The sequence below is a fragment of the Dermacentor andersoni genome, chromosome 1 (assembly GCF_023375885.2).
Source record: "Dermacentor andersoni chromosome 1, qqDerAnde1_hic_scaffold, whole genome shotgun sequence".
Classification (NCBI taxonomy): Eukaryota; Metazoa; Arthropoda; class Arachnida; order Ixodida; family Ixodidae; genus Dermacentor; species Dermacentor andersoni.
The window spans coordinates 161,863,493-161,885,623 of record NC_092814.1 but is presented as its reverse complement, the minus strand read 5'-3'; the positions used below and the strand labels follow the sequence as shown (position 1 = coordinate 161,885,623).

The 22,131-nt window shown below is 46.6% G+C and overlaps 1 protein-coding gene across 1 annotated transcript in view; it reads left to right on the top strand.

Annotated features, from left to right (window-relative positions):
• Culd (CUB and LDLa domain) overlaps nt 1–22,131 on the top strand; it is a 223,478-nt gene that overhangs the window by 137,672 nt on the left and 63,675 nt on the right. The window contains exon 3 of the mRNA XM_050194991.3: nt 9,228–9,293. Within this exon, the coding sequence (XP_050050948.1) occupies nt 9,228–9,293 (66 nt within the window). The remainder of the gene's footprint in view (nt 1–9,227; nt 9,294–22,131) is intronic.

The following is a 22,131-nucleotide window of genomic DNA, read 5'->3' as shown; positions in this document are numbered from 1 at the left end:
GTGACGTCGATCAATGACTGCGAGCAGCAGTTAGGAGCCCTCGACCCTTCGACACGTTGAGAGACTCCTCCTTGAGAATCTTTCATGATCGCTGTATTAAATGTTAGCGACAAAAGTGCGATCGTCATGCCGTCGTCTTGTCGTCGTCGACCTGCTACTACTGTACAGTCTCTGAACTGCAGGAAGATAGTTGCGGCAAAAACACGCGAGATTTTTCTCACTGAGCAACTGCAACCTTCGTCCTCATATTTTCTTTCTTTTCCCCAATAGCGTAGTGCACTATTATATGCGAAGCGCGAAAACCGCGCCGGAGGAATTATCTTAGACAGCCGCCATCAGCATGACCCGGCGGCGTATTTCCAACTGCTCGTAGGTACAACGGGGCGTGGAACTTGCGGAGACGACGGACGTTTGCGCGCATGCGCGAGTGAGAGCGGGTGCGAGAGAGAAAATGTGGGGAGTTTTGATTCTTGAAAATACGACTCTGCCTAGGTACTACGGAGGAGTCCCTTGGGGCGCGGTGTATGCGCTTGTCCCTAGGCGCGCCGTGCCGGCAGAAGTCGCGGGGCGCGGTTGTGCTGAACTTAGCATCGCAAGTTGGCGGCTCGACGCAATCATATTTAATCGATCATGTTTTTACCAATGAAAACAACGTGTCATTATTTCGCATTATTGGCGGCGCCTCCAGGACACCAAAGCGGCAACGGGGATATCAAAGCTAGAAGCCGGACTGGTCCGTGGGTTGGGGCTCGCAGAGGCCTGCGCGTGCCAGGGGAGTATAAGATCGGCTGTCCGCTATCGCGGACAGCCAATGTTTATGCGAACACCCCCAGGCACGCTTCGGCCTCTGCGGCCCCAACCCACGGGCCGCCCGGCTTCCAGCTTTGATCCCCCCGCTACCGCTTGGGTGCCCCGGAGATCCTGCGCCGCCTGCTTTAATATAACCTCAGGTGCTCTCCTGAGGCCTCCGTTTGCCGGTTACATGTGCCCTCCTGGAGCAGTGCTTGTAAAAAATCCGATCTATCGTCGCGACGAAAAATTCGACCCGCGACTTATAAAACACCAGTCAGAACATTGACCCTTCAGACACAGCGATCACCAAGCGGCGTCCGCGCCCACTGCCTCACCGCGCGGGCAGCCAGCGGCGGAGCGTATAAACCAACTCGACCGAACTCCGCAATGCCGGCATGTCAGGGGACAAACGAATACAACGAAATCTAAGAAACCTCCTCCGTAGTGCCTAGGCTGAGTCATATATTCAAGGAGCAAAAGCCCCCAGATTTTCTCTCTCGCGCCCGCTCTTACTCGCGCCTGCGCAGAAACGTCGAGCTCCGTCAAAAGTGGCACGCCCCGTTGTAGCTGCTAGCGGATGAAAATACGCGACCCGGCGAGCGTCAGACCCACATGCCGAGCCCGAATAACGGTCCTTTGTTTCCGCGCCGCCACGAGCCTGGCACGGTGACGGCGACGCGAGTGCTCGCAGTCGCTCACCTCGCTCTGGAGCGAGTCCGACTGCACGTCTTGAAAAGGCGCCGCATCACTCCTCGCTCCGGAAACGGCGGGGTGACCTCGTGCGTTGCGCAACCACGGCGGCCACTGCAGGACAAACCGGCTGTCGAGCGATCGAACGACACGCTTTCCCCGTCGAGGCGCCTCGCATAACACGCGCGCATCGCGTCAAGTCAATAAGGACGAGCCGCCTGCCTACACGAAGGCGTGTTTACCTTCTGCCGACGGATATTGAAGCGTTGTCGACAATAACGACGCTTCCCAGATAATACGCGCAGTCTGAATAACACTCGTCTGGAGACTAGAGTGGTGGCGTGGCCGGCTGCGGGCTGCGCCATCGTCCGCAGTTGCTGCCTCGCGGTAGCTGCTAGGCTCCACTTATGTTTGCCGTGCGTGCGGAACCTAGCACGCGGCATGACCATGCGTTGTCTCACTGCGGCGTCGGCGTGTGCTTTTTCTTTTCGAAAGATGACGGCGAGATCAGCCGACTGACCATTCTAGAGAAGTGTGATTCAGGCTGTACTTTCGGTATGCGTGCGATGGGAAGATATGGGTTCGTACACCACCTGTGGTCAGTTGTATGTTGCGCAACTGGCCTCTTATGTTGTACAGGAGTTACAACATAACAAGGTACACGGTTGCCCAGTGACCGTACGAAAGTGGCTAGTAAAGCTTCTTTCTCACTTGGAACTCTCCCTGCTTGGGAGCCGTATATACTTGAGACGCATTACACGAGTTGGTGGTCAGTGAAACCTTAACGCATGAATTTTCTTGTGAAAAAATTACACAAGCTTTTCATTAGACCAGATATGCCTGAACCAACTTCACTTTTCTAATGAAATGCTTGGTTGCAAATTTAAGAGCAATAAATTGTCGCGTATCATCTATGATACACCGTGCGGTTGCGTTTCCTTGTTTTTCCTTATTTTTAAACATGCAAAAAGACATTTGAATTGCAGAAAACTTACAGACAATATCAGAACGATCGAAAAACTTGACACGTTGCTTTAGGAGATGGAGCATATTTCTCCCAGCTCCAGCCAGCACACGTTTTATTAAATTTTGATGACATCATCCTTGATTGCCTAATTGATACCTTCAATATCTAGGCCGGATCATTTTTAGACCTTGGTTTCATGTTAATTTTTTTTTCCCATAGACTTTGAGTTTCGCGCAAGCCAAAATAAAACCTTCTACCTCTCCTTCCGAGACTTTCTTGTTTATTCTATTGTTATTAGCTCCTGGAATATGGTAGGCTCCACGCTATCTCCATCGCAAACACTGCTGCCATTTTCACTTTCTTACCTATTCTGCCCAAATAATGGTTCTAAGAAAAAGTATAGCTTGTGCAAATAATAAATTTTGCCGGCAAATTTGTTTTCTGTCGGCCACTTTGCGAGAAAGTATATCCTACCGTCCTCCACGAAACAACCCATAACTGCATGCCGCATCATATATGATACAGCAGTTAATGCTTGCCTCACAAAACCACCCGAATGTATTTCTCAATCGAAATATCACGGTAGGCTAATAAAGAGTAAATGAGCACCCTGATATTTTTTGTGCGCCGATTTCAAGTGTAGAAATTCTGGAAGTAACCTCTTTATTTCAAAACTTCTTGCACGCTGTGTGACGAGCGGCCGCCATGTATTTTGTAAAGGAAACTCAGTTATTATTTTAAGTGCTAAAGTCGTTGTGTATTTCATTGTTAGAGAGGCTATAGATTCGTGGTGAATATGTAGGATTTTTCCCCCTTTTCGATTCCGTTATGCTCTAGAAGAAGTTGTTCTAAGCGTATTATACATGATACGTCATGTAAGGGACTAATTTTTTTTTTTTTTTTTGGCTGAAACGCAGGACAGACGGGAACAGAACACGAGAACACACGCAACGGGTGCGGGCTAACAACTGAGGATTTAGTGTGCGCTGATTGGCATGTAGAAATGTCACATGTCGAGACACAGGAATGAACAAACAAATCAAAAGATAAAAGTACACGGTATCTCGAGACGGATTTTGCAACCGCGGAAAAAGTTAACTGTTCACTTGCAGCAAACCAAGTTCTTCGTCCAATAAAACGCTCCTTCTTAGGATATTTTCCAGTTCCATAATTTCGAGCTTTATCTTGTCCGCACTTCTAGAATTACATTTTTTAAACAGTGGCATGCAGCCGCAACCTTCTGTTCCAGGGTTGTTTTGCCTTGTCATGTCAGGTAAATATCGCTCAGAAAAGACAGGGTTCAGCGAGCCTATGCAGATTACCTCGCTATAGATGAAAACTTATTCATCCCAAGAAACGAAGGTGGACTGAATATACGTGCACAGTAATTCGAGAAAGGCACCGACGCTTGCATTGGACATATCTTGAAACCAGGCTGCTCCGTAGGCCTGAATGCACTCACTGACACAGGACAACAGCTCATCATGTGCGATGGACTATAATACAAATCCTTTCTGCCGACTGAAAAGCTAGAACGCTCGAGCATGCCACATTCTCGAAGAAATCAATGACCCGTCCGAATTTCTTCACCTGAAAAGAATCGTCAGTAGATGAAACATCCAGGCGGTTCTGTAAAAACTTCGCGAGTCCATTTTACATGCTCCCACCTTCCTAACAAAATTTCACAAGGGATTGTCAATTTTAAGCGTTTTTGCATGGCAATCCAATCTTAACTTCTTGAAAGGGCCTAGGGAACCAGTCGGTCTATCCTTTTTGTTTCTTTCTTAACTATTTCAAGGCCGACTTCAGGGCACATTTCAAAGCATGACAAAACTGCTAACACTCTATTAGTAAGCGTGTCCCTCGACTAAGCGAATTCCTCGTCAGCAGCTAAAAAGGGCGAGACGTTCTTCTTTAGGTAAGCAATATTTTTACATGGTAGTCTTCTGGAGGTCGACTTATACCAAGCCCAAACGTCGAGTTCCTCGGAGTCTCATTCATTCATTCACAAAACTTTATTAGTGTCCTGAAGCCCGGTCTTTTCAGACCGAGGCGGGCCGCGTCCACGTCGGCACCGCCAGGCCGAGCCTTATGGCGTCATCGTGGACCCTCTGGACAGCCCGTAGTTGATCTTGATAAGAAGAGCTTGATATCATCTTGTGCCAGTAAAGCCATTTTTCTTCGGGGTCGGCGAGAGTCGCGGGACAGCCCGCCAGCATGTGTCTGATGTCAATGATGCCATCGCACACGTTACATTCTTTCCTAATTTCTCTTTCGGGGTGAATCTCAAATCCTGCCTCATTAGTGCCAGCAGTTCATGAGGCTACTCCTTTCTGGCTGAACAGCAAACTTGGGCCATAGGGTCTGCTCCGAAAGGAATCGAGTGGAACTGTTTATGCAGCAGCACAAGCCCATGTCATGGTGACATGAGTTCATCGTCCCTCTTGATCCAAGAAAATGACCTAGGTGGTTGAGCCGAATCTGCTACAGGGTGCCTCGCTAGTGCCGCGCACGTCTTTAGAATATGCTGTTGTAACTTAGGCCAAGGAATCTTGCGCAGTCATGTGGTGCGTCCGACGTGTGGCGCTAGCCCGCAAAGGGGACATCCTCGTCGCTGCTGCGCTGCAGCCCTAAGAATGAGACGGATGCTTTCCTCTCATTCACACAGTAAAAGTTACGTCAGCCGTGGCAACTGGCTTCTTTAGAACTGTATGGGTTAGATTCACCGGGTTTCCCGTTCCAAAGCAACACATTCACCATGAGAGACGCTGTAGTGGAGTGCTCCGGACTAACCGAGCCCGAACGCCTATGTTCAGCAGCAGCTAGAACGCCAAAGCCAGTGAGATATTGCGGCAGGTAATACCTGCCGGCGGCGATACATCTTTAAGAAACAAAGAATGCAGTGATATTGTGAAAGCAGTACATTCAATTAGCGCCATAAGCTGAAGTATGTAACAGAGGGCGCATAATGAAGCTGGAGTAAAGCGAGTGAAGCTGGAGTAAAGTGAATGAAGCTAGAGTAAAGTGAGTGAGGCTGTAGTAAAGTGAATGAAGCTGGAGTAAAGTAGATCAAGGTTGATTAAAGTGAATTACAACGTGGATAAATGTTGGTACAAATTAGAGCAAGGTGAATTATGATGGATTAAGGTTCGTACAAGTAAGAAGAAGGTGTATTAAGGTGGATTAAAGCGGATTAAGGTGGATTAAGGTAGAGTTGTGAAGGACACGTTACAAAGTATGACGTCACGTATCATGGACGTAACCAATTAATTAGAGAAGTCAAAGTGCTTTCGCATTCAAATCAAGTAAGGATACGTAAGTGACTCAATTTTTATTCAGTAAGCGACGCTGCAAAAGACATGGCGCTGCTTTTTTAAATTGAGACTGACCATACGATGAAAAAAAGTATCTGGCCAATGCAAAGTAAAAAAAAGAGAGAAAGCAAGAAAAGGAGAAATAATTTTAGTCTTAGACATTCTTAAGCTAAGCGTCACTTACGGTCCTCTCCGCTCACATTTCACTTGTTCAGGCATTGCGGAGAACAGTTGTTGATTTGACATTTCCATAAGCGCGTCTCTTCGACGCCAACTGCGCACGGTCACTCCGCTGCAAAGGCTGAATCGGCTTGGTAGCATAGAGTGGAGAGCGTTTTGCCCAGCTAATTTTGCCTTCCGGTATCGCAATGAGCACTGTGCAAAAGCGCACAAAGCTAGTCTGAATGGACAGTTAACGTCGAGCTAAGAAAATGCTTCCAAACCCTGACAAAACTGAGACTATGCGAGTCACATTGGCCCCTGCTAAGCCGGATGGGGATGAAGCCATGAAACGGCGAAGCTGGCAAAGCCCAATATGACGCGACTGCGGCGATCATAATTGTGGAAACGGCTACAATGGTTTGAGAGTGTCGCTGCAGTAAACGTTCACTGGCTGACAAACACCCTCACTGCGAAGTATCTTTTATTGCGATAGCAATTATATGGACACTCCAGGCGCATTTCCGCCGTCGCAGTGATCGCCATAAATTCAAGTGCGATAATATCGTCGCCGCGCGCCTATGCTGTATGTGCAAGTGAAAGCGTGCGAGGGTGAGACGACGATGGTGGCAGTCTCGCGCGCGCAAGGAAGGACAGCGGGCAAGTAGCGCGCCGTCTTTCATCGAGCGCAAGTCACCGGCGGGGGGGAGTGCAGAGGGGGGGAGGGCATTCTACTCCGGTGGCCGCTGCGTATGGCGGGCCGCGCGGGCTCTATCTTGAAAGCGATCTGCGATGGGGAAAGAGTGTGCCGAGTGCTGATAGCTTCGTGTGCGCTTTGTTCCCGCCGCTTTGTTCGCGTTGAAGTGAAAGGCAGCACGAAGGTCAATTCGCTCGGTTCTGCTGCCGCGCTTCCTTACTCCAGCGCTTTGACAGCGAGTGTGCACTGTCATCGAGGGACTTGCGTTCATGTTTTCTTGTGCGCTTGACACCATGTTTGTTAATTTAGTTAGTGTGACTATGTTTACAGGTATATACGGCCGATAAATCTACTATCCTTACTTTGCATAGCTGTCTACTAATTTGCTATGATATTGGATGCTTCGCCTCTAGGACGAAACTGCGACGTTTTTTTATTGAAATGGAAATAAAGTTGTAACACCCTATAATAATGGTGACGGCTGTGTATATATATATATATATACCTCCTATATATATATATATATATATATATATATATATATATATATATATATATATATATAGTAAGAAAGGAAACAATGTCCTAGGGCCTAACATCCACAGCACACAGTCCGGCCTCACACAGACACAGACATAAAAGGCGAATGCAAGTCGCACCACACATAGTTAAATCGTTTTTGCGAGTACTAAAATTACTAACGAGGCACCATTCTATTTTGTCAAGTTTCTTGCTGTTAAAGAGCTGCGTACTAGACTACACCCCTTTTAAGCCGATAATGGGAGTCCGGACATCTCGCTTTCCGCGTCGCCGCACCAAATCCCGGCACCAAATCCCGGCCGCGGAGGCCACATTTCCATGGGGGACAAATGCAAAAGCGCTCGTGTATCGCGCATTGGGGGCACGTCAAAGAACCCCAGGTGGTAAAAATTAACATGGAGTCCACCACTACGGCGTGCCTTATAATCAGATCGTGGTCTTTGGCACGTAATTCCGCAAATTTTTATTTTTATCTTCCTTTTCGCAAAGGACCCTTGCCGAAAATGAGATACACCTTTGCCGTTTGTCACCCCGCGTGACCGCCTTTCCGGTAGATGTCCCCTTGTCCAAAGGTCTTCGGAGTACGTGTGTGTGTGTGTGTGCGCGTGTGCGTGCGTCCGTGCGTGCGTGCGTCCGTGCGTGCGTGAGTCCGTGCGTGCGTGAGTCCGTGAGTCCGTGCGTCCGTCCGTGCGTCCGTCCGTGCGTCCGTCCGTCCGTCCGTCCGTCCGTGCGTCCGTCCGTGCGTCCGTCCGTCCGTGCGTCCGTCCGTCCGTGCGTCCGTGCGTCCGTCCGTGCGTCCGTGCGTCCGTGCGTCCGTGCGTCCGTGCGTCCGTGCGTCCGTGCGTCCGTGCGTCCGTGCGTCCGTGCGTGCGTCCGTGCGTGCGTCCGTGCGTGCGTCCGTGCGTGCGTGCGTGCGTGCGGTTGGATGGATGGATGGATGGATGGATGGATGGATGGATGGATGGATGGATGGATGGATGGATGGATGGATGGATGGATGGATGGATGGATGGATGGATGGATGGATGGATGGATGGATATGAGCGTCCCCTTTGGAACGGGGCGGTGGGTTGCGCCACCAAGCTCTTGCTATTATACTGCCTAATGTCCTACCTAGGTTAAACAATAAAAAAAGAAAAATACACTATGAACTACCACACCCAAATTTTCTGATCCCCTATTGCGAAGTGTGCTCTTGTACGCCTCCGTCTTTTGTCGTTTCCCTACTTTTCTTCCACCAATCCTCCAGTGTCAGGAGGGGTATTACCAGCGCCAGTCACGGCCAAGGTAGCAAATGTGGAGCATCATTCTAACTGCGGGCGTCACGCACAGTACGTGAGCTTAGGAGCAGGCAACTGGCCAATAAACCGTCGTATGCTGTACGTCATGGCTTCAGGACTGCCGTATTCGAGGCTCTCGCTATGCAATTAGCGAGAATAAGGGAATTCGATGGACTCAATTTTTTGTATGGGAAGATAGCCTAATTCCATGGTAAAGCACTGCAGGCGTAATGCGGAGAGAGAGAGAGAGAGAGAGAGAGAGAGAGAGAGAGGGGGGGGAAGGGAGGAAGGAAAGGCAGGGAGGTTAGCCAGACTGAGTCCAGTTTGCTACCCTACACGTGGGGAGGGGTATGGAGGAGTGAAAGAGAAAATGTGGATTCGGCTCCCACCTGCTGCAAGTTGTATTTTCGTCCATTTTCATTTGCCTTTTTCGTATCATTTCTACATTTACATTAAACATAAGAATCAATTTCCTGAATGCTTTATCTGGCTTCATTGTTTTTTCGCATGGTTGGGACTAACGAAAAATCGAGCCCCTCGGATCCGTCCATTTTTCTAGGCCATAAGAAGTACTTTTGTGTATGTGTGTGCGTATTATTATTACTCACCAATCACTTCGGTCTAACGAATTAGGTTTTAGTTACCGAACATATTTGTCAATTTTACGGGTGCAACAGTTCTTTATTTCATTGTTCAATTTTTTTTTTTCCTAGTACTTGCTTTACACTGCGTGAAACAAAACCGGCAAAAAAATTTCACATTTTTTTCTCCCTCCACATTTCATGCAGGATGGTGGGCCATACTGATGGGCGTCGCCTTCTTGGGATGTCCGTCCGCGGCAAAGCCTGACGGTGGTAAGTGTTTCACTTCAGGTTGTCTGACAACTGACATTCACCGCCTTCCTCTGTCTCTCTCTTCCCCTTCCCCCTGCGCATATGGTAGTCACCCAGACGCTTTTCACGTATTAACATCCCCGCCTTGTCTTTGTTTTCTTTCCTCTCTCTCTATCTGACATGTCGCATTACGGCGTTACAACACGACTCAACAACCAGCTCGCCCCACGAAGGTCCTGCGCAGTATCAGGGTTTCTTTCTCTCTCTCTCTCTCTTTCGTACATACTTATATGTTCCTTATCAAGTGAAAAAGGAAAAGAAAATTAGTTATGTACATGCGCACTCCCGAATAAACAGAGAATGAATTTAATAATTAGTCACACTTTCTTTTTCACACTTTTCGCGCACGCTTATGCTTTCAAATGATAAGCTGCACCAAACTACCGGCACGAATTAACCACTCAGATCGGTACTAAACCACCGGCGAAACTAAACAATCGCTCTCGACAAGCCAGCCCTGTGCCGCCACTTTTTTTTTTTTTTTTTTCGCGCTAGTGTGCGGGCCAGGGATGGACAAAACTTGAACCGCTGGGAAGAGACGATAATCTGGAGCTAAGCGCATGGCACCTCTTGAATGTATCAAACAGAGGGCAAGATAAAGCAAAATCCAGACTTTTTCTTTTTTCTTTTTCGTCATTTTGTGCGCTGTGTGATGTGTTTGGTATTCAGTGTCCTGGGTCTTCAATATTTTCAGTTTCAGTTTTATTACCTTAAAAGCCCCTTTCTGGGGGGCATTACTCAATTATTGAATTCAGATTATTTTTTCCAGTGTTTGTCTCAAACGAAAATTTCCAAGTAGGCGGGAGGGTAGTGGAGTTTCGCTTATATTCCTCGAATGAACCTACCCAGGATCTTTTTCTCTCCATCATTCTCTTTCTTTTTTTTTAAATTTTGTTTTTTAAATATTTGCGTGAAAGATTACCTCCTTTTCCAACAAGTTCGGTAGAAATTCCTGTCAAGGCTCGACGCCATAACCTCGGTTTCAACTTTTTTGTTTCTTGTTTTTTTTTTTCTATCAAAATGTTTGTATAGAGTGGCCGGTCAAGGTAACGGCCAATGAACTCAGTAGTAATATATGAAAGGCAAAGAGTTTTTAGCCCTACCTGTTTTTAGCCCTAACCTGAACCGTCGTATGGTAATACGGTAATCGGCTGCTTTGTACGTGCTCTCTTTCGCAGGATGTAAAGATTTGCCGCAGAGACAGGTGCTTTTCGTGCACTAATATAGCATGGCTAAAACTCCCTATAACTTCTTTTACAATGTGGTAACAAGCGTCGCCCAATCGCGATACGATACAGTAAGAGACAGACCTTTCGAAGCATTACAGTGTTACTGAAATGGGTAAAAGCTATCGATATTTACAGTCTCATTTTGCTATGGCAGAAAGAAACCAACGTAATTTAACATGGTAAAGTTCCCGAGTACAATTTCCTAACATTTCTATTTTTCCTGTGCCGAATTCACGTGCAATACCGACTTATTTCGGTTGTAAACGAACTTACAAAAATAAGGTTTTAGGCGCCATTTGTAGATTTCACCAGAAAATCCAAGCCCTTATCGTTCATTGTGGTTTCTGCACGTCACAGCTGGCAAAACACAATAGTTTCGGTAACTAACATGCATGTTCTTATCGTTAGTAGAATTGAGCAAAACAATGCACTGACGTGCTTCCGACTTCTTAAAAACGACTTGTGAACTTGTTCTGTTCAAAGCGCTGGCTTTAGTCTTACTTCTATGTTTTCCGTTTTGCTATGGCCTGCAAAATTTTCGAGAGAACTCATGGCTACCGAATCCGGTTAATTAACGCAAATTTGAGGATATGGAGGAAAAGCAGGCGTAGAAATTTGCACACACACAGAACTTTTTTGCATATGGGACTTACTCTGGCGAGTCGGCAGTCCTTGAGCGAATAATACAAGCGCGCGCGCGCGCGCACACACGCACACGCACACACACGCACACGCACACGCACACACACACACACACACACGCACGCACACGCACACGCACGCACACACACACACACACACACACACACACACACACACACACACACACACACACACACCCATATCCCACATATCCTGTGTTACCTCCTTACATACGAAGACGAGTCGTACAACTTTGGGGCACTTAGACGACCGTCCTTTCACAGAGGAGAAGATCTGGGGACCGTGTCCTTGTGCGTCTGCTATGTGCAAGGCCACAAAGGCGCTGATACGTTTTTTGAAATGCACCAGCCTGTATGACCACCTGTGACTGATTCAGCGGTGAACGCTTGTGTGCGTAACAGTGGAGACTGTGACTTTCTTTCTTCCTTCTCCTCTTTCAATCCCTTTTCCGCTTCCCCAGTGCATGGTAGCCTACCGGGCTCAGCATGGTTAACCTCCCTACCTTTCCCTTATGACTTATCTCTGTTTCTCTCTCTCTGATTGTCGGTTCTAGTTAATGGTCAGCTTTTAATTAGCCGGTGTTTGCCTTCGCTTGGCACCAATTCTGCTAATCAGACTGCGAGTTATCTGCACTCGCCGCGGTAGCTAAGGGGCTATGGTTCTGCGCTGCTGAGCACGAGGTCACGGGTTCGGTCCCGGCCACGGCGGCTGCATTTCGATGGGGGTGAAATGCAATAACACTCGAGTACTTGGGTTTAGGTAAACATTAAAGAAGCGCAGGCAATCGAAATTGATCCGCGGTCCCCCGTTATTCGGCGTGCCTCATAATCATGTCGAGGTTTTGGCACGTAAACCCCGAGAATTTAATTGTTTAATTACCAGTTATCTGCTACACGCGTTACGTAAGTTGTCGACCGAAAACTGTACATAGCTGGTAGGATGGGGCTAGGAGTCGCCTGACCCGAAACAGGGGTAAATGAAAATCGCTGAGCGAGGCCCTCCTTCGTTAGGCAGAGGACAGAAATGGGCTGATGAAGGCGAGGATGTCTGTTTACAATATCAGCGAGGCACAACCACCCAAATCTATCTCACTGATCCATATGCGCTGTACACACGTGCGTGCACACATGCGACACCGCATGGGGTAAGAAACGCGCCATCTTTTCATGACTGGAAGAATCTCCAAGTCTGTAATGCATAGCCTAGCCTGAAATCCCACCTCTCCCCACACCCCCAGAAACCCGTCAATACTCTGGACGCCTGCCCATTTCGTTACTCCGCGGTAATCAAGCGTCCCACGCATACGCTCGAGATCTTGCAAACCGCGCAACACTGGAGGATGACCACCGAGCAGACCACCCGCTCATTGCTTTCAATGACTTCGCTGAACACTACATGCTGTCCCGACGCACATATCCGCCTGGATACGACACGCTGTCGACAGAACAAGAAATAATTTTCCGACAACAGACACTGCGGCCAACTCGCTACGCTATATCACATGGTCTGGGAATGCAAAAGTAACCCACAGCCGGATCCAATACCCAGCCCAACCAACAAGCTGTGGGAGAGTGAACTTGCCAGCTCTAGCTCGAATAGTCAGCTATGGCCGACAGAAAGGGCGAAGACGGCGGGTAGAACCAACGGGGTCCTGGACTAGGGACCGCGCCCACCAGCCAGCTCTTTTTCCATTTAATAAAGTTTTTTTCCCCCTCATCCTCTGCACACATTTCGTGGCCGTTAGGTTTCGCCGTTTTGTGCAAGAGCGCATCTTCATTGGTAGCGGGAATAAATAAACAAATTATTTTTATTTTCTTTCATCTGCCGTTGAAGGCGTACATATATATAGCGCCGGACTTGCGAGCACATGTGTTATGGGCGCACATTCGTCGTGTTTTACAAGGCACGAGCGTGCGCGGGCTTGACGCGCTCGGCTCAAGCGTCGCAAACGTGCTCCCTGCTCAGTTCGAGCACTATAGGCCTGCCTGGTACGCTGAACCGTCAAAGATTTGGCATCTGCGCCATCTAAAACAGCGTGTCCGTCGAGGTTACAGAACGGGAAACGCGAGGCCCCCCCTTCTCGTCCCCGTTTCAAAGCGCATTTCAAGGCATTGCTAGCACGCCGTTATACTGTCTCCCCGGGATTGTCAAACCTAATTCCTCATGAACGCCAGCTCACAAGCTTAAAACTCTGTTTTACATATATATGCAGCGGCAGTTCCTCGCTCAGGAGCCGATTACAGGTTCAGGTAACCGAGCGACCGCTCCTATACACGCGTCCTTCCGCCATTTCCTAAGCGGATTTAGGCTGCGGAAGACAGAGTGGTAGCGATGACGGAAGCAGCTGTTTTAGTTCGGAAAGCAGGGTTACGTGCTGTAAGAAATGGGCCGTCCTTGTCTGCCAATCTGTCCGTCGTTCGTTCGTTACACTTTGATTTAGGCACGTCTCGACGTGACGTAAGCAAAGATGCCCTACTTATGTAAAGAACACTTCGCAGAGGGCTGGCTCACCGGGGCATGTCTTGCATGTCCTGTTTTCCAATGAATGGCGCTGCCCGCGCATGCGGAGGTGCGCGCTGCGTGCATGCGTACAAATTGCATGATATTGCATAATGCGGTGGAAAGCCAAAAGTGTCCGCAAGTTTGCATTCCGGTAGTAAGTATGGTTAAATGGGGTATAACTGGAGAGATGGAAGCAGTACGCCTCCGGCTACTTAATTTCACTTACATGCAACAACATTTTTTTTCGCTGTAAGCAATGAATGATTGTAAAAAGAAAAATATACATATTAACCAGGACACTTAGCACGCGGTGTCACGTAGGCTTCCCTATGTGCATCGACGAATCGTGCTACTGTAATTATTGTTTGCATTAACTGAGTTAAGAAAACCTAAGATATAGAGGACGTTTCTTCCTTTCTTTCTTTCTTTCTTTCTTTCTTTCTTTCTTTCTTTCTTTCTGTTCATTCATTCATACATTCAATCATTTCTTTATTTTCCAACAGCAGCTAGGGGTCCCTCAGGCAAAAAGCGGTAGCAAACCACTAGAAAGTGCCAGAGGGCCCACGTAGATTATGGCAGCGGTTACAGGCCAGATGTGTACAAATGTACACTAGCGGAATAGAGTAATAACGTACCAAAAATGAATCATTATTACGAATACAACGAAGGCAATTATTCAATGAATACACACACTCAGGAAATGTTTGGTACATTAAGCGAACGTAAATGTTAACGTGAGCACAAATCACAATATAATGCAAATGCCAATAAACACAATGCATAAAGCTAATGATCATCATTTTAATGGTAATAGGACAACATAAAATAAGAACACGAACCAAAAGTTAGAAAATATTCCCGCATTTGCCTTCTGCTGTGTGTGGCGAAGTCAACGGCTCTCTGTTCACATTTGTTGAGCAATGATGGTAATGTAAACCTTAGAGATTGCAGAAAACATCCCATGCGCCTATAAAAGGGCGTATATAGGTAAAAAACCCGCTGCAGACTTCAAAAGACGGCCGTTCGCCGGCATCGTATGCATATATGGGCCAGAAACCACTGTGCATACATAAAAAATAAAATACGGCATAACTCATCTCGCGATGACTGTCGACGGTAATGCGAATAGCATTCGAACAATATAGCGACAGACGATATTCCTAAACTCACGTTTATTCAACACGTGCAGTGGTAATTATAGACTTTCGTTGCTCCAGCTATATGCCACATACTCCAATATCGTCCCACTTTGCTATGGCGCTCGCTTGCAAAGGTCACCCATGTGCATGGCGGCATGACGACGACTGTATGACGGCGACACAGGGACGATGGAATGACGAAGAAGGAAATGATATCGGTAGACCAACAAATACGGTATAACCACGACGGCATGACGACAATGAGATGTCGATTAATAAATTATGCGATGGTGTAACGACAACAGAATGACGACGAAGACACGAGCACAATGAGATGACTGTATAGCGACGATGGCGCGACGGCGACGGTGTGACGAGAACCGCAGGAAGAAGCTGGAGTAACGAAGATGGCACGGCGATGACGGCATGACGACGGCGGTATGACAGCGGATGCATGATAGCGTGTCTGACGACGATGGCATGACAACGGTGGCATATAATCACGATTGAATGATGACAGCATGGTTACGATAGAATGATCAAGGAATGACGTCGATGGATCGACAAATGTGGTACGACGACGACGACAACATGAAGGGATGACGGTACCGAAGTGATGATGATGGTGAAACGATAGCATGACGACGATGGCATGATAAAAACGGTATTGCGATGACTGTGTGACTATGATGGCTCATGACGACGGTATGACGAGAATACAATGATGATGCTGTAACAACCGCGACGACATCGCGATGATAGTGTGACAACGAATGCATGGCGACGCAATGACGACCATGGCGTGGCAACGGCATGAGGACAATGGGATGAAGACGAGCGTAAGATGACAATGGCTTAACTATTGCTGTATAATGAAAACTGTATGATGAATATAGCGCGACGTTGACGGCATGACGAGAGTTGGATGACGAAGCTGGTGTGACGACAACGGTTCACCGTCGGCGCGCATAATGATGACGGTCTCACAACCGATGCATGATAGCCACTGTCTCGCGATGACGTCATGACAAGGGCGACATAACCACGACTGAATGACGACAGTGTGATTATAATAGAATAACGAAGAAAGATTGATGTCGATGGAGCGATGAAGGCGGTATGACGACGACGGCATGACGACAATGGGATGACGTTGCTGAAGTGATTAGAATTACAAAACGACAGCGTGACGACGAAGGCGTGATGACGACGGCATGACGAGAGTCGGTTGTCAAAGCTGGCATGGTGACCGTGCAATGACCACGACGGCATCAAGAGCACGAACTCATACCTAGTGGCCGAAGCTACAAGACAGCTTGGACCACTGGGTCGGAGTAGAAGGCGTGTCGACGACAGCATGACGAGATTCACATCACGAAGCTGGAATGACGACGACTGTACGACCACAATGTCATCACGATGGTGGCGTGACAAAAAATGCATGACGACTGTATGACGGCGATGGCGTGACCACGACGGCATGACGAGAGTCGGATATCAAAGGTGGAGTCAAAACGATGCATCGACCACGGCGGCATCACGACCACGAGTTCATACTTAGGCCCAAGCTATTTAAACTTGGGCCAGTGGGTCGGGGTAGAAAGCGTGACAACGACGGCATGGCGAGAGTGCGATCACGAAGCTGGAATGACGACGACAGTAAGACCACGACGGCATCACGACCAGGAGCACATACGTAGTGGCCTAAGCAAGTAGATAGTGTTAAGAACGGCCTGCTGAGGTGCAAGTTTTGCCAGCCAGTTGCGACAGCGGCGTCAAACTTTTCCTGGAAGGCCGCCGCAACACTCTAGCCACAGCGTCACTAATCCGACTGTGTCCGGAGGACAATACGCGCGTCCTCGACTCTCCGTCGCAAGAGCCGAGATGAGTTCGACGAAGCAGGCTTTGTGCCTGAACTCGCCACCGCCCACCTGATCTGCTATGAGCGGGGGAGCTGCCGCGGGAACGTCTACGGAGACCCCTTCCCACGCGCCGTTCAAGTGGGCACGGGAACATTGCAAGAAGCATGGCTCCTGATTTTCGCTTTGCTCCGATGCAGGTTACGCTGACGCTCTTCTTCACCTGGTTGATACCGGAATCGCTATCTCCCTCATGCCCATCGGCTCAGATGCTACCACCGCCACTGCCTGACTGTGGCCCCTTCAATAAATCTTTCATCCCTGCGCACCCGATGGAATCGCTCGCCTTCGGCCGTTCAACCCCATCGACAACTGCATCATCGCCCGCAAGGAATTCAAGCTGTGGCCACTCCGTCCTCGGATTCAGTGGGCACGGGAACATTGCAAGGAGCATGGCTCCTGATTTTCGCTTTGCTCCGATGCAGGTGTGTACGTTTTCCTTAAACGCTAAATAAAGCGATGCCATCTGCTTATTGCTGTTTCCGTGCCCAGGGGTGCTATGTGAAACTGTGCATGATTGCTTTTCTATGGCTTTCCTACTCTTGTGCTCCGGCGACATAGAAACGAACCCCGGCCCCACCACTCGATCCGAATCCCTATCAGAAATTGAATCGCTCCCTGAAGACCCTGCAGAACAGATGACCGTAATTTTTCAACTGCTCAAAGATGTTCACTCCCGCTCATTACAAAGTTCGAAGGCACAACATGAGCTCACCGCAGATATTAAATCCATTAAGGCTGGGCAGAAAAGCATCGAAACAAAAATAACTAACGTTCAGAAGCGTTTGGATGAACTAGAAGAGAAAGGGAAAGTTCTTGATACCTTCAGCCATGAGTTTGCAGACATGCAAGAATGTATTCAAAGCTTAACTTCACAAAATAAATTTTTACGAAAGCGCCTAGATGATATGGAGGACAGGTCACGCCGCGATAATTAGATTTTTCATGGACTGACAGATTCATCTGAAACTTGGCAACAAACTGAAAGCACACTGACCAATGCACTTTTCAGCGTGTTCATCGACCCATTTCAGCGTGTTCATCGTTTAGGGATATTTTCCGCTAATAAATGCAGACCCATCATTGCCAAGTTTACCAACTACAAAATAAAAGAGTTAATCCTATCACATGGCAATGATTTCGAGGAACACAAAATTTCAATAAGTGAAGATTTTTCACCCGCCACTCGAACTGCAAGACGGAAACTTACCGAATTTGGAATTGGCCATCCGGGATCACCCAAATTTCGCCTTCGCTACAATAAGCTATACATACGCGGCAAATGCTTCATGTACAATCCATCTAACGACACAATCGATGAAATCGAGCAGCCATCCGAACACGCGCCCCAAGGATCAAGCGCTTCGTCACATGGGGCGTCGGGCGCGAGAGGGGCAGTGGTCATTCATCACCATCTGATGTTACGATTCTGTATACTAACGTCATAAGTATCTTGAATAAGAAAACTTCTCTTTCATCGGCAATCGACACCTGTTCTCCGCATATCATCGCACTTACTGAAACTTGGCTATCATCTCAAATTCACGATAACGAACTCTTTCACAACGCACACCGCTTCGCAGTATATCGCAATGACTGAACTAATCAGCGGGGAGGCGGCGTACTCCTTGCTATTTCGAAAGACATACCGTTATCATGCATCTACACTAATAGCGTCTTGGAAGCTGTCTGGGCATCAGTTACTCTTGACCATCAGAAAATAATATTCGGCGTATGCTATCGTCCTCCTTCTCTACGCTCGTTTATTAACGACCTTCATGACGAACTTAACATAATACACACCAGATTTCCATCGGCTTCCTCGTTTTTACTAGGTGATTTTAACTTTCCCAATATTTCTTTGTTTACCCAGCCTCCCACCCTATCTCAATTTTCATCCGATGCCAGTGATTTTCTTGATTTATGCTCTGTTTTTTCACTTACCCAATTAGTCACTAACGCTACCAGAATCTCTGTCAACACAGCCAACACTTTAGATCTGATCCTAACCAATCGAGCCGACTCTGCTTCAGCCATCGCCTATTTACCTAACATAAGTGATCACTCTTTCCTCATTTTCAACATTAACACTGCCTGTCCTAAACCTGCAAGAAAGAAAAAGACCATACTAGATTATATTAGAGCAGACTTCGATGCCATTAACAATGAATTATCAGTTTTTACTCAAAACTTCTTCAGAAACTTTAACGAACGCTCTGTGCAAGCTAACTGGGATATGTTCACGGCCAAAGTTCACGAACTAACTCAAAGATATGTTCCAAGACGCACCATCACTACTAATCCTCAAGCCCCATGGTATACCGCCCATATAAGACGCCTATCTAACAGAAAAAAGCGCCGATATCGTACAGCCAGGCTATCACAATGTAACCCACACTGGGACGCATACACGACTGCCGCTGATGCGTATATAACTGCGCTTAAGCAAGCAAAATATAACTTCCTCTCTAACACTTTACCATCGATGCTATCTACCAACATTAAAAAATTTTGGCGCGTCATCAACCCGCATACCGAAGAATCTATTAACTTAACTGACGCGTCAGGTGACCCTATTCCGGCTCATTTATGCGCATCAGAACTTAACGAAACCTTTGTTCTGAACTTCTCACGCACATCAAACACCAAACATCCCGTTCCACTCCGGTATAATTTCCCAACTATGCCTCAAATTTTCATCGATTCATCTGGCGTTGCTAAACTTATTGATGCCCTAAAATTTCATTCATCGTCCGGCTTTGACTGCATTCATGCTAAATTTTAAAAAAATACAATTGTCTACAGTTCCTTAATACTAACAAAGATATTTCAGCAGAATCTCGAAAGTTCCACTCTGCCAACACAATGGAAAGTCGGGAAGGTGGTTCCATTATTCAAGTCAGGAAATAGAACATCCCCTATAAATTATCGCCCCATCTCGCTCACTAGTACTTGTTGCAAACTATTAGAACATGTCATCTTCACTAACCTTGTGAACTTTCTCGAGTCTAATTCATTTTTTACACCCGCACAGCATGGCTTTCGTAGGTCATTTTCTTGCGAAACACAACTTGCCAGCTTCACTATCAAACTTCACCATATTTTAGATCGCGCATCAGAAACTGACTGCATTTTCCTAGATTACTCGAAAGCATTCGACAAGGTACACCGCTTATTATTTTTAAAGCTAACCCAACTGAATATCGACTACAATGTTCTGAAATGGATTGAATACTTTCTTCTTAACCGATCGCAGTTCGTTTACGCTAATAATTTTAACTCACCTTTCAGCGAAGTTTACTCGGGCGTGCACACAAGGGTCAGTGCTTGGACCCCTTTTATTTCTTATTTACATCAATGATCTCCCTTCCATTGTATCATCTAACATTCTTTTGTTTGCTGATGACTGTGTTGTTTTCCGCGAAATAAAATCCCCCGACTTATGGCTTATGGAACTTAATATTAATAAGTGCAAAATTATGCGAATATCAAGAAGTGCCAACTCTCCGCCTGTATACTACCTAAATAACGTTGCGTTAGAAGCGGTTACTTCATATAAATACCTGGGTGTTCATATTTCTGCTGACCTTAACTGGACACGCCATATTGAATACATACAAACAAAGCTAACCGCATGTTGGGCTACGTGCGCCGTAACTTTTCCAAAACTCCATCTTCTTTGAAATTACTGCTTTATAAAACACTAATACGTTCTAATTTGGAATATGCCGCCGCGATATGGGATCCGCATCATGAAAAACTGATAACTTTACTTGAGCTGGTTCAAAATAACGCTGCTCGTTTTATCCTGTCCAACTTTAACCGTACCGCAAGTGTAACAAGCATGAAAGCTAATCTTTCTTTACCTCTTTTAGGATCCCGCCGGCAGACAATTCGTTTGAGCCTTTTTTATAAACTATACGATCACCCCATGCTACGTGATTCCGTCATTTCGTCCCCCAGATACGCGTCAAATCGCATTGACCATCGTCACAAAGTTGGCATTTAAACATGTAACACTAAAACTGCATTTCAGTCTTTCTTGCCTCGCACATCACGCGAATAGAGCCGCCTTCCCGCAGATATCGTCGACATAATTGATAACCAGCATTTTCGTTCTGCACTATCTAACGCTGTATAACAGGAGGATGATAATACTTGTTCTGTAATATGCATTATATTTATTTATGTATTTCTGTTTCGTAACCACTCCCCTCTTTAATGCCTTTGGCCCTGAGGGCTCAATAAATGAAATGAAATGAAATGAAAAGAAGCAAGACAATGGGCAGCCGGCGGGCGCGCTGCGGGGGTCAGCTCGGGGAATAAAATGCGCCTACGGTGCCTGGTCGAACGTTTCCCTCACCTTGGGAGCGATTGAGGACCGAGTGTTTATAAGCCGTTGTTGTGCGGCTGCTCAGGGCACTTTCTCAAGCAGTCATGTTAGACTGATGTACTTTCTCTCACAGTCATGCTAGACTGATGAACTGCATGTAGATACTGTAAATAAACCCATATTCCTCGTTCTCGATGAGAAGCAGTCCTTCCCTTTATCAACGCCCTCAGCGTGGATAAGTTGGACGACGGCATGGGCCAGCTACCTTCTAATTCATGCCCGACTCCAATCTTGACAACTGATTGCGAGCGATGGGATTGACCCCCCAATCCTAACGATAGATAGATAGATAGATAGATAGATAGATAGATAGATAGATAGATAGATAGATAGATAGATAGATAGATAGATAGATAGATAGATAGATAGATAGATAGATAGATAGATAGATAGATAGATAGATAGATAGATAGATAGATAGATAGATAGATAGATAGATAGATAGATAGATAGATAGATAGATAGATAGATAGATAGATAGATAGATAGATAGATAGATAGATAGATAGATAGATAGATAGATAGATAGATAGATAGATAGATAGATAGATAGATAGATAGATAGATAGATAGATAGATAGATAGATAGATAGATAGATAGATAGATAGATAGATAGATAGATAGATAGATAGATAGATAGATAGATAGATAGATAGATAGATAGATAGATAGATAGATAGATAGATAGATAGATAGATAGATAGATAGATATTGAAAGTGTCAATTACTTCACTTACTTCGCTCACAGCTAGTATTCAAGATAAAATTTTCACTTTACCCGATAGGGACCAATTCTGTGAAAATCAAGAAAAAATATGCCTGTCAGCGTAAACAGAAAAAATACTGTGCCAATGTATTTTTGATAAATCGATTTAAGTGCGTATACTTCAGCATAATTTTAGCTCGTATAATCAATTGTAATACAACCGGGGTGGGGTAGAGGGGGTAACCAA